We start from the raw sequence: 12908 nt of genomic DNA on the forward strand, positions 1-12908 counted from the left end.
ATTATTTATTTATTATTTCAATTTCAATTTATATACCGCCCTTAGCAGAATAGCTCTCAGGGCGGTGAACAAACAAGGTAAAATACAATATATCATGGTAAAAAATCACAAAAACATGTACAAACAAACAGAAAGCACAACAAAAACAAATACAACACAAATTAAGAAGGATACATATTAAAACATATTTCAAACGTGGCTCCACATTTTAACTAAAGAATAAACAAACTAGCCTGCATGTTCGCATTTTTACCATCATGGTGGTACCTTCTCTGGTATGAATACCAAAATACGTGGCTTTATACCGTAGCTATTGGAGTTCTTGGAGAAGTCGGTAATAGGATAGTTGAAGTGATTATGGGCTTCAAGCTGTGCAGATTGAGTACCTTCTGCAAAGAGGCAGACATACTTTCCACTCCTCTTCCAAATGTATATCTTCTAACAATCTGTTAGAAGTGAAACTCTCTTTAGGGAAGGACAGCAAAGACCCTTCTATATAATGAGGGTTGTGTGTGCGCACAACAGTTTCTACAAGAGTTTAAGAGGTGCTACAATTTCTGTCCAGTGTTAGTTTCCAGAAGGGTAGCTACCCGTATTACTCTGTTGTAGCAGAACCAGCAGAGTCTTGTGGCAACTTCAAGATTAACAGTGTACTTAATTCCTAGGAATGCTGCATCCTAACCTCTTTCAGCCAGCATGTCTCCCCACCTCCTGGCTGAGCTGGCCTTATGGCAGTGTAAATGACTTATACCAGCTGAGGGAAAGCCCTGCTGGCATAAATTAAACCGGCGGAAGTTATGCTGGCAGAAAGGGCAATAAAAGTGGCATGTAGAGGGTAGGGAATTGGCCGTAAGGGGTGGAGACAGGAGGGTAGGAAATTGGCCGTAAGGGGTGGAGAGAGGAATAAACGAAGTGGTGAAGCATCCTAAAATCCTTCATTCACTGATCCCACCCATGGAGCTCAGTGTAACTTATGCTACCCATAATGCAGGTGCCACAAAATCCACCCCTTATGAGTTAATGGAAGGGCAGAAACTGAAGGTTTACATTGCCCCCACTCCCTAGTCTCAGCCACACACTTCCTGACAGAATCAGTTAGGATGTAGCATCAATTGCACAAAGAAGATATGCCACTGTATCTGCCCCCGGCACATATGCCTGGTTAGGATTTTTCTACCCATTATTTAGCTTTTGTGGACTCGCTGGTATATATGTGGTTGGGAGGGAGGTTGCAAAGAGTGAGGTCAGAGGGAAATGGATGCAGAAAGGTCAGATGGGAACAATTATGATATTAACAGTGGCCATCCACAAAGAATGTGTAGGTGATGGGAGACAACACAAATGCCAGCATGTTTGTGTTGCCAGTTTCACATCCTTTGTGAATGGTAATGTTAAAATAGGTTGACAAATCCCATCTATGCTATTCCTTGATTTTCATAGTGTGTGTGTATTGCTTATTATTGTTATCTTGTTGTGTTTCTGGGCTGGCACAAGATGCTCTGTCACCTGAGGCCCTGTGTGCTCCCCTTGCATGCTGATCACCTCCCTCCGCCTGCGGCAAAGGCCTCAGTGTGGGTAATGAGCGGGCTGGCTCTGTTGTGTTTGCAATTGTTGTAGAAATTCAGTAAATGTAACTTAAAAAAGAAAGTGGGGCTGGGGGAAACGACGTCATGAAACAATTAAGAACACAGGAAGCTGCCTTGTATCAAGTCAGACCATTGGTCCATCTATCTGTGTATTGTTGCCACAGGCTGGCAGGGGCTCTCCAGGGTTTCAGACAGGGTTCTCCTCCAGCTCTACCTGGAGATTCCAGGTAGATTTCAGATGAACCTGGGACCTTCTGAATGCAAAGCAAATGCTTTGCCACCAAGCTATGGCCCTCCCCCAAATTAGCTAAAGCAGTGGCTTTGGAATTAAAGTGACCATGCTGTGTGAGGAAAAGGGGCAAAGGGATGAATGCTGCCTATGTGGCTGTGTTACATCCACTGTGTAGGTGGAACAAAGGGAGTGACATACACCAAAGAAGTGTGGAAAGCCAATTGCAATTTTGCTTGTCACAACAGCAGAGCAGTACATAGGTAATGCTGGAGTTGCCTGTCTGGAAGCAGCAGATTGAGAAATGCTTTAGAAAGTGGCCATTCACAATTGTAGAGTCTTTAGGTAAGCTTTTGGTACATTTTACCACTAGCAGGGCTATTTGCATAAGGAAGACATAATATTTTAATTGTTTACAATAGTTTTACAGTTGTATCATTTTAAAGTTTAAGGGGGAGGGAGAAGCAAAACAATAGTATGATCAGCCCCTAAGGAAGGTTTCTGTGATCTGACTGGGCAGGTGGAGCAACCAGTCACCGCTTACCTTAGATATCTGAATAGGCAATCCATATATTTGGTAAATGTCATCCTGTTGTTCTTTGTACGTAAGGAATAGTTTGTAGCTCAATGCAATTGTTTCCCTCTGGCTCGTATAAATGGCTTCCTAATGTTGGTAGCTAATACCTGGTCCCAAATTAACAAAAACACACAGAAAAAATATGTTTATCTTTTGTTCCAGGTGAAATGCAGGGAGGACACAAAGCCTACCAGCTTGCCTCTGATATATAACCAGCATTTATTGGGTTAATTTGGAATGCCTGTCCATCTTTCATGTTTGTACCTTCTGCTTTAGTAGGAACATGTGCTGCTACTCAGAGCATTGCAATGGAACTGTGTAAACACAACTTCTTGTGGTGCCTACACACATTCCAATATGTTTTTTGCTTGGACATTGTGGGTCAGTGGAAGGTTAAATCAACTTCAGCTTGGCATTTACATCCAGTACAGTCATAATACAGACAAGCTCTGTGCAGTACTGCTTCAGTTCAGGAGATGGAAGAGGACGGAGGGACACAGATGCATAATGCTGAGATCTTTTATTTTTTTCTTTGTTGGATTTGATTGCAACTGTGGTCCATGAGGAAAGGGGTTTCCCTTCCAGTCTCCCAACACTGTTGCTGCAATCAAACTTGCAGCCCTCTGACCCTGCAATTCCTCCCCCTGCTTGGTCTGCATAGAGCCCTCTGGGTGGTGCAGGGCCTGGACCCATGCCCTTTTGTCTGGCCCTAGCAGCACCACTGGGCTCACTATCATCTATTTTGATTTATGACAGATTAGAACCTGGTGGAGTCAGCCCAACCATTGGAGGGAGGCAATTGCATGAAGTAGCACTTTTTGGATATTTCTAGTGAAAACATTGGGTTTTGCTTAAACTTTAATGTGTCAGGAACAAGGGTTTGTGTGTTCTGCTTTGGGTGTCAAGATAGCTTGGGTTAAGTCTGGAATATAGACTCTGTTTATAGAATTCCAGGTTCCCCATGTAAATGTTACACTGGGTAAATTCCCCAAAGTTTTCCCCCTATATACACTTTTATACTGCACTGTCCTTCCTGGGAGTACAAAGGAAACACAATCAAGTGTCTCAGCATCATAATGGCTTTAGATGGCAGCTTATTGGCACAATATTTAGTTTTTCATGTAGAAGTCAAATTGGTGGTATCATTTGATCTAGCAGACTTTATTGTCTTCCATATTGGTATTGTAATTCTGCTCATCTTAAAGATACTAAAAGCTAGTAATTTGCTTTTTAAAGCATATAAAAGAAAGTCATCAGATACCTTTGTCCTTTTCTCCTAACCCTTCCTTCCCTTGCCAATTCTTAGTCCTAGATCTCCAAGGCATCCCTTTGAGGAAGACGACGGCAATCTGAGGGAAACAGAAGCCAAGCTAGAGCAAGTCCACCTGGATCAGGTGTCTCCCACCTTCATCCGGTTTGTACCTGGGCCCTCAAACTTCCTCAAGTTTGCTTCAAGTTCTGTCTTGCAAGATCAGCCTGAAGCAGAAGCAGAGCTGGAGGAACAGCAAAAGCTTAGAGATGCAGTGGATATCGGAGAAGAGAATCAGGATGTTGGAGAAGAGCTCCAAGATGTTGAAGAGGAGTTCCAGCATGTCACAAAAGAGAATAAGCATGAAGAAGAGAAAGAAATGCAGGAGGTCAGACTGCAACTGCATATGATTTCTTCTCTTCTATCTTTCCTTCCACCCCCTGCAAACCTTGTGTGCAGCTAGGGTCAGAAGGAAGCAATAAAATAAAAGCTGTAGATCTGAGTAGGTGTTGTCAAAGTGTGCCCTAAGACATTTTCCAAACGTAAGTGTTCCAGTCATCCAGTAGCTAATAAAGACAAGCTAAGGGTATGTAGCTCAGCTGGTGATGTGTTCTTGCATTGTATGCCTAAGAATTAATAGGCTGAAACTAAAAAGGAGTTTTAGTTTTAACCTGTTGACCACATGGGAAATGAGCAAAATGTAGGTGTGCACACTACTGCTGTTGACACTGTAAGTCACATGGACAGAATAATGATGACTATAAAGTTCAAAATTACCTTGATAGAGTGGGAAACTGGTCAGTATCTAACAAAATTGTTTTCAACGAACACAAATGCAGAGAAAAAATTCACAGATATAGGATTGGGGATATCTGGTTTGGCAGTAGTACATGTGGTCATATAAAATCCCTAGATCCTTTTCATAAGCAGAACATGAATCAGCAGACTGATCTGCCTGCAAAATAAGCCTACTATAATTTTAGGGTACATTAATAGAACTATAATTTCCAAGTTCTGGGAGAGTTCTGCATAGAAGTCATCTGGAGTACTGTGTCCAGTTCTGGGTACTGCATTTTAAGAAGGCTGTAAACCGAGTGGAACGGCTTCTGAAGATAGCAACAAAGGTAGTCAGGAATATGGCAAACAAGTCCTATGAAGAGATGTTTATTATTTATTTATTATTTGATTTATATCCCACCCTTCCTCCCAGCAGAAGCCCAGGGCAGATATTTAAGGAAGTGGGCATATTTAGCTTGGAGAAGATGGGGCCAGGATAGCACTTTTAAGGGCTGTGGCATGGAGGGCAATGGGCTTTCGTTATGGTTGGACTGACTTCAGTTGAACAATGGGAGAAAGTGTTCTTAATGGTAAAAGCAGTTTGATAATGGAGCCAAATACCTACAGAAGGTCACTCTTGCTAGAGATCTTCAAGCAGTGGCTGAATAGCTCTTGGTTGGGGTTTCCTGCCCCAAGGAGAAGGTTAGACTAGATGGCCTACAACGCTCAATTCTTGTGATTCTGTTCCCAGTGCAGTTGGTTTTTCACTACTGTGTCTTATCTAGCTCACAAGGTCAGGCTAGAGAAGCAGGAAATGTAGCAAAATGTAGCAACGGTGGTATAGCAAATGACTGCTGGAGGTTTGCTCGGGCCCTCCTGCTTAGTACACAGCCCTGCTGTGGTGCTTTGTCACCCTGGGCATGCTCAGTGTCTCAGCTTGCACTGGTGCATTTAGTGTGAGGAATTGAGTGAATGTGAGAGAATGGATTCTCTCTTATGTACAAGCTCTCCTTGCTGAATTGACACCAATTCTGTCTTTCAGGAGAAGAAAAGAAGATGGAATGAGGAAGAAGAGGCACCAGAAAAACGGCAAAGAGCTCCCAGCACTTCCAGCCAGGAGGAAGAGACTCAGCCTCCTTTAAGCCCTGCAACAAAGGTATGTCACATACTACTTAGGTAGGAAGATGCTGGAAATCCTGGTAAACAATGCCTTTTTTAAAAGAAACACACGCACACGCACGCACACGCTTTTATTCCTTCGGGGGCCTGTGGAATGGGCTAGAGCAAAAGGGAATGGAATTTTGTACAATTGGGAGGGTGAAAGGGCAGCTACTACTCGATTTTTCTTTTCCTTCCTCAGCCTTAGCTTGATATTTTTGGTAGAAGCAGGAAAAAGATTTATCTTTTTAGACCATTGACTGAACTGTTGCTGCTGTTCTTGAGATCGTTGTTGTTGACTGTTATTTGTTCTTTAGATCACTGACAGAACTGAATCTCTGAACCGCTCTGTACAAAAAAGGTAACTTCCATCCAAGGACTAAATGTTCTAAGCCAGCCTTTCCCCACCTTTGAGTCCCCAGATGTTGCTGACATTCCCATCATTCCTGACATTGGCCATGCTGGCTGGGGTTGATGGGAGTTGTAGTCCGACATCTGAGGACCCAAAGGTTAGGAAAGGCTACTCTAAGCTGTGCAGTTGTGGTATTTCACTTTGTTAAATGCAACCATATCAAAAGTGTTTTATTTACTTATTTCCAGTATTATATGCTGCCTTTCAGAGCACAGCCCTCCCAAGCGGCTTATATAACAATTAAAACCTAAAATAAAAATATACAGTCTTAATATAACTACAAAACTAAAAGCATCAGTTTAAAGCAATATAAAACCCAGCTGAGCAATTTAGTTAAAAGCAGATTGAAATAATAAGAAAAAAGTAAGTCCTCTTTATATCCACCTAACTGGGGAGAGGGGGTTCCAGAAATATGGGGTCACCACTGAAAGAGCCTCGACACCATTGCTCACAAATATAATGGATCTTGATGGGGGACATGCAAGCAGGGTCTCTGAATTTTAGATAGGTTCAAGTGGGTCCTTCGTATAATCTGTTCCCAAACTGTGTAGGGCATCTATTCTGGATGTTTAGGGCAAAAAGTGGGCTTGTTTATCTTTCTTGGGCAAAAGGCTTAAATCTTTCTCAGGCTTGTGGTTTCTTTATTTAGACAAAGCACTTAACCATGGTTAGATAAAAAGACTAGCTACAAACCAAGATGTGCAATCAAAGTTTGTGCTAGATGTGGTTAAATAACTGGCATGGTTCACATATCATGCTAAGCCAAATCATGGTTTAGTATGAATGAATGAATGATGAATGAATGGTAAAACCACTGAACTTTGGTTAAGGCAAACTCCCCTCTTTTCCAAGCAGGTACTGCTGGTGTTGTCTTTAGACACCTTCTTGGGGAGCAGGCGGGGGAAAACTTACTGAGCAAGCTAGACCATGGTTTCCTTTAATGGAACAAATCATGGTTAAGTATTGTTTTCATTAGTCCTCATGGTATTAGAGTCCTGTTTTTCAAAACTTATTGGCAAATTGAGGGGAGATTATGAATGGACTGGGGAATGGACTGCAAACAGGAGTGACCGGTAAGCTCTGAAATGTCCAGATTTGTGGTAATCAAAATATATATAGGGTGTGGACATTCATTAATATCGAAAAAAAAGAGGGGATGTCCCCAGAACGTCAAGGAGGGAAGTTCCAAACTGTGTAGATTTATTTATTTTCTTTAAAAGAGAAAAAAATTCCTCTTGTAATACCCAACGCGTTTCAGCCTTATAACTAGGCTTTCATCAGGGGATTTATGTTGTTGAAAAGCTTTATTCAATAGAGTACTTCTTCTCACTTTTACTATGGATGGCATCAATGTCTTTATGACTATTTCAAATCAATGAAAACCAAGATTTAAACAAGCGTTTTCATTGATTTGAAATAGTCATAAAGACATTGATGCCATCCATAGTAAAAGTGAGAAGAAGTACTCTATTGAATAAAGCTTTTCAACAACATAAATCCCCTGATGAAAGCCTAGTTATAAGGCTGAAACGCGTTGGGTATTACAAGAGGATTTTTTTTCTCTTTTAAAGAAAATAAATGAATAAATCTACACAGTTTGGAACTTCCCTCCTTGACACCCAGGTTTGTGGTAAGCCTCTTTTCATGAGCCTCTTCTGTTCTCATATCAGTAACAGTGTGAAGAAGACACAGCCACCTCTCCCAGTTTCAAAGATCGGTGACAAGCTTGAGCAGTACACGCATGCCATTGAGGTAAGGTGATGCTCCTTGAATCTGTTAATGAAGCTTTCCAAAGCATGCTTCGTTTCTCCTACTCTTTGTTGAGTTTCTTTGGGAATGTGACTGCCTTTATTGACTCTGAACTGATGGCAAGCTGGTTGGGTATGTCTGCAATTGCAGACATAGGATTTTGATTCTGGCATGTCACTGCAAATGTCATGCTTTCTTTGGCAGCCAAAAGTTAAGAGTCCTATGTATTATGATGAGCATCTACAACCAACTCACCATGGGCTGAGAATCAACATGCATGGGTGCTTCCCCCACTTGCTTTATCCTATACCCAACAATTGTGCAAATTAGCCCTTGGGCCTGGCCAGTGTCTGTTGCAACCAGTGAAATAGAACATACTTTCTTGTTTGTAACACCGTGTTGTGCCCCTACAGCAGGATTGTCCTCCAGATGTTGTTGGACTACAGCTGTAATCAATCCTAAACATTGGTTGTGGTGTCTGGGGACATCCATCTCTGCCCTACTGGCTATACTATAATTCATCTGGCTTATTGTTGCTGTGTGATTCGATTATGTGACTCTGAAATGAAGGCTGTGTCTGCACTAGAAGTGTTCAGGAGTTGCCTCATACTATGCCTGCCTATCTTGTGGCACCAGCAGGAGCTATGTTGGCCCACACACAATTGTCATGAATTATAATTCCTGTTTTTGTGAGGATCAAATCCTCCCCCAGCTGAGCTTAAGCAGGAGCATCCGTGTAATGCAGGTATTGCCTATATGCCCTGAACACGCCCGATCTTGTCTGATCTTGGAATCTAAGCAGGGTCAGGTCCGGTTAGTACTTGGATGGGAGACCGCCTGGGAATATTGGGTGCCGTAGGCTTAGAGGAAAGCAATGGTAAACCACCTCTGAATACCTCTTACCATGAAAACCCCTATGAATACATCCAAAAAAGATTCATAGGGTTGCCATAAGTCATAATCGACTTGAAGGAATATAACAACAAATATACCTGAAGTCAATTGGATGTGTTCAGAGACCTATAGACATCTGATTGTAAGAGATGTGTTGGTTCAGAGTAAGAAGCTCTTTCAGTCCTATCCATGCACTTTCCAGACTTCCAGCAAGACTCCAAAGCCAGTGCGTCAGCTTTCCATTGACCTTCCTACCAATAGTGCTGCAGTGGCCAGCACAAAAAACCTCTGGGAGACTGGTGAGGTGGCTCAATCCCCTGTGAAGACAACACCTTGTAAGGTAGGGCTTCCACTGTGGTTTGTGTTAAAGACTCTACTATTGGAAAAGGCTCAACCTTCTGTGAGGGGTTGATGCTGCTATGGTTGAAACATTAATGTACCTTATTGCAGAAAGTTCTTACATGGAAATTATGTATGTGCAAAATGTGCCTAAATTATGTGCAAAAATGGTATCAATCAGATGGGGTTAGGATATAGGAGCCCCATTCTGATTTGGTGAGCAAAGTGTTGTAACCTTCTAGTATAGCCTCTTGCATGATGGTTTCTGTTGTAAATGTTGGTGCCTAGAACAATGCTAATTAAAGAAGCTGGAAGAAGTGCAGCTCAGAATGCTATCACTGTGTCATTGTTCTTCCTAGGATATTGTGGCTGGAGACATTGTGAATAAGAGAAGCATGTGGGAGCATAAAGAGAGCCCAAGAACAGATGAAAATGCTAAGGTAAGAGATCACTTTTTTCTGGAGATACCCAGGGGAGAAACTGTTGAAGATAATACTTTCCAGAGAGAGCAAGAAAGAGGGTGTCAAGGGGGGGGGGAATCAAAGAAGTTTTTCCATGAATGCAGCTTGGATCTTCCTCACCTCATATTGTATTCAAGATGGCAAATTTTTATGTCTGTATCGCTGTTGTGCATATTTAGACTGTACTGGAGAGATCAAAAGTTGCAAGCGAACAGCCTCCAAACGGATCATGTTAAATAGATTCTTTATTTCCTATCAAACTGGAGTGTGGGTCGTCTTAAAAAAATCTCATTTAATTGTCACCCTGCAATACATTCTCCAAGCAAGAATACTTTTTTCTGTATTCCAATATTTTTCAGACTTGGTTTGGTTATAGTTTTGCAACAAAATGCAATGGCAGCTCCACTATGGACATCCAAAGTACTATGAAGTATTTTCAGGACTCTGGTGCCTTTAATTTTAAGCACTTTCTCTTCAGCAAGTTCTTTCAATTAATTGTTTCCTATTGATACTTGGTGGGGGATTCAAGAGCTGTTCCCCTTGAATAACTTTGTTGTAGATCGCCTAATGTCATTTTGTCTTCCTAGATGAATCTCTGTAACTGCTGTTTTCCACTCACTTCCCACTCTTTAAACAGTGATATTTTGCTGTTTAAAAAAAGGGAAATAAGTAAATGAACCATAGGAGGGGGCAGAAACGGTAATAGGTTTCGCAGGATGAATAGGAAGCAATAAAATGGGCTGAACCTGCATGCAATAATTTTATTGGAAGTTGCCAGAGGCTCTTACTGAATGGAAGTTACTTGTGAGTAGATTGGGGATGCCTGCAGACCATCACTATTTTGCAGGAGGCATTGACATACAGACTGTAAATTGACATTCACACAAACAATGTGAAATAAAGTGCTCTGTTACCCTAGTACAAGTCCAGTTTAAAAAAAGAATGAGACTTTTTTGTGGCTTGGAAAGTGACAGGAAATGCATTGAAAAGTGTGGGATGAACAAATGATCAATGGGAAGATACATAAACACCCTGCAAGCAAATCAGGATTAAAACATGACAAATGCCCGTTGTTCTAGAGTCTCCCCACAAATGAACTGGAACAAATTCTCATTAAAAACCAGATATAATTTAACTTTTGCACAAGCAAATCAGGATGAATGCCAATAAATGAGTTGTCTGGAGAAGCAGATAGAAGAACCCTGGTCATGAGTAAGGACAGAGGTAGCCAACATAGTGCCCTCCAGATGTTGTTGGACTATGACTCCCATTGTCCCTGACCATTGGCCTTGCTGGCAGGGGTTGATGGGCATTGTGGTCCAACAACATCTCTTGGGTACAGCTGGGAAGTATTACTATAGCGCACTATATTAAATGTTATACATAATCTCTGGTTTTTAATTCTGCTTCCAGTTAATTGTGGGAAAGCGCTGCTTTAGCAGCATGATAGGGCTGTAATATAGAAGCATTCTGGAATAGTTACCTATTACTGAAAGATGTCTTGCAAATGTATGGCCTCTTTAACACATTGGCTTGCTAACAGTTCAAGTGATCTTTCAGGGCTCCTATTTAAATGTTGAGGCAGTTCTCCTTTAACATAGGACTATCTGTGGCAGATAGGACAACCCTCTGTACAGTTGCACTTCTTACAACTTGCTTTGTTACAAAAGAAGATCAGGTTCCTCCCTACTTTGGAGTCAAGTAAAAGGAGAAATGTAATAACTAGATCAAAGTTATATGATTTTTAAGATACTGAAACTTGGACAGCATACAAACACTGGAAAAATGGTGATGTGGGGAAAAGGGTAGGTACTTTGAGTCTCAGCCCTGAAGCTTCATCAAGTTCTTTTCCCACATTTAGGTCAAACTTCCTGGCAAGAAGTACAAGTATGTGGCAACTGGGCATGGCCAGTACAAAAAGGTGTTGATAGAAGATGACGGGGCAACACAAAAATAGCCTGCTTTGTTACCAAACACACAGGTAGGTACGGTGGGCAATGAAATAGATTAAATACTACTGCTTTTTCTAAATACTCAGAAGGCCACCTTATATATATCATTTTGATAATCTTCACATACTCCTTCAAATTGTCAAGGATTAGTACTGCCATAATACGGGTGGCAGCAGAAGCAACCTTTGCATTGTAGGCAACCATTACATTTCATACTCACTTGCTTACTGGTTCTCATCCAGTCTGAAACCCAGTGAAAGTTCTGATGCTTGGACTTAGCTGCTTGCGCACCAATCTGAAGAAGCCCTGTCTTAAGCATCAGTGGCATAATTTCTGCCGTGTGTAGGGGGGAGGATTTATTTGGTAGCAATGGAAAGATTGTTGGCTCTCTGGCAACAATGTCTTGACATTTCTTTATTCATGAAAGACAGCACTTAATTTTTTTCCATAGAAACTCTTTATTAATCTATATATACAATATTCATTTTTTAAAAAAACCCTCCTTGGTAGCTTGGTTTCATGGGAACTGCATCTAGAGTGCACAGACAGTGTATGGCTGTGGAAGGAAATCTCAAAAAGGTTGCCATAGGAAAAGGATTCTAGTGCGAACTACAGGCTTCAAAAAAGGCCCACAGGCACCATCCTACCAAATCATTTCCCCCTCCTTACTACATCCTACCTTGCATCTCTCAGTTTAAAAACATGTCTGTTTCTTTACCACTTACCATTTTTCTTTTCTATGTTCCATATTATTGCCTCAAAAGCTGGACACTGTCTTTTTTACCAGACCTTTTAATGTCCTAACATGCCCACGTACTTTCTTGGTTTAGAATTCCCTTGCATCCAAGCTGTCATTGGATAAAGAGCATTTAATGAAGACTGACCCAAACTGAACTTTGACTTTCACATCCACTTTTAAAGGAAAAAGGCAGCTGATAGCTGACAGCTCAGAACCTAATTATCTGATTGTATATCACCTTTTATGTAATGCTGAAAGACCTCACAATTTACAGAAGCTTGGCTTTCTGATTCTATAATTAAATACAGTACATGATGCCTTCAGATCCTTATCTTTACGGGGAGAATTAAGCTAGCTAGCCTTTTTTAACTTAAAAAAATTGCAAGTGCCCTTGTTCCATCAGCAGTGCAATGTCTCGATAATTATCACTCTTACTCTTGAAAACATCCCCTTTAGTTCATTGCAGACAGAGTACATTTCAATCCTATTACTAAGTCCTGTTTTTTCTTAAAAATTGGCTAGTGAAGCATTTCTTAAAAAGAGAATCCAGGAAGAACTTTTGTTTCTCATCACAGCTATCTTTTTAAGTCTAACTACCTATGATGTTCAGTAATATATAATTGGCCCCAACATTTTATTTTACAAAAATGCAGCCATGGAGGGGCTCCTGCTCCTGGTGTTTTTCAACTACGATTTGTCCTGCCCTAAGCTACTTTTTGCTTTACCAAGTGAACAGATATGTATGCCAGTATCTTTCCTCTTGCAGGGCAAAAAGGGCATATAGAG

General features: G+C 41.2%; 1 protein-coding gene across 4 annotated transcripts in view; it reads left to right on the forward strand.

The window, feature by feature from the left end:
• The window catches only part of LSP1 (lymphocyte specific protein 1), a 97538-nt gene that overhangs the window by 72363 nt on the left and 12267 nt on the right, over window positions 1-12908 (forward strand). For all 4 annotated transcript variants that reach the window (XM_061610147.1, XM_061610148.1, XM_061610146.1 and 1 more), the window contains 7 exons: window positions 3699-4029; window positions 5461-5574; window positions 5894-5937; window positions 7659-7740; window positions 8834-8971; window positions 9330-9410; window positions 11293-11412. In XM_061610147.1, coding sequence (XP_061466131.1) covers window positions 3699-4029; window positions 5461-5574; window positions 5894-5937; window positions 7659-7740; window positions 8834-8971; window positions 9330-9410; window positions 11293-11388 — 886 coding nt within the window. In that variant the 3' untranslated portion in view covers window positions 11389-11412. The remainder of the gene's footprint in view (window positions 1-3698; window positions 4030-5460; window positions 5575-5893; window positions 5938-7658; window positions 7741-8833; window positions 8972-9329; window positions 9411-11292; window positions 11413-12908) is intronic.

The sequence above is a fragment of the Rhineura floridana genome, chromosome 2 (assembly GCF_030035675.1).
Source record: "Rhineura floridana isolate rRhiFlo1 chromosome 2, rRhiFlo1.hap2, whole genome shotgun sequence".
NCBI lineage: Eukaryota > Metazoa > Chordata > Lepidosauria > Squamata > Rhineuridae > Rhineura > Rhineura floridana.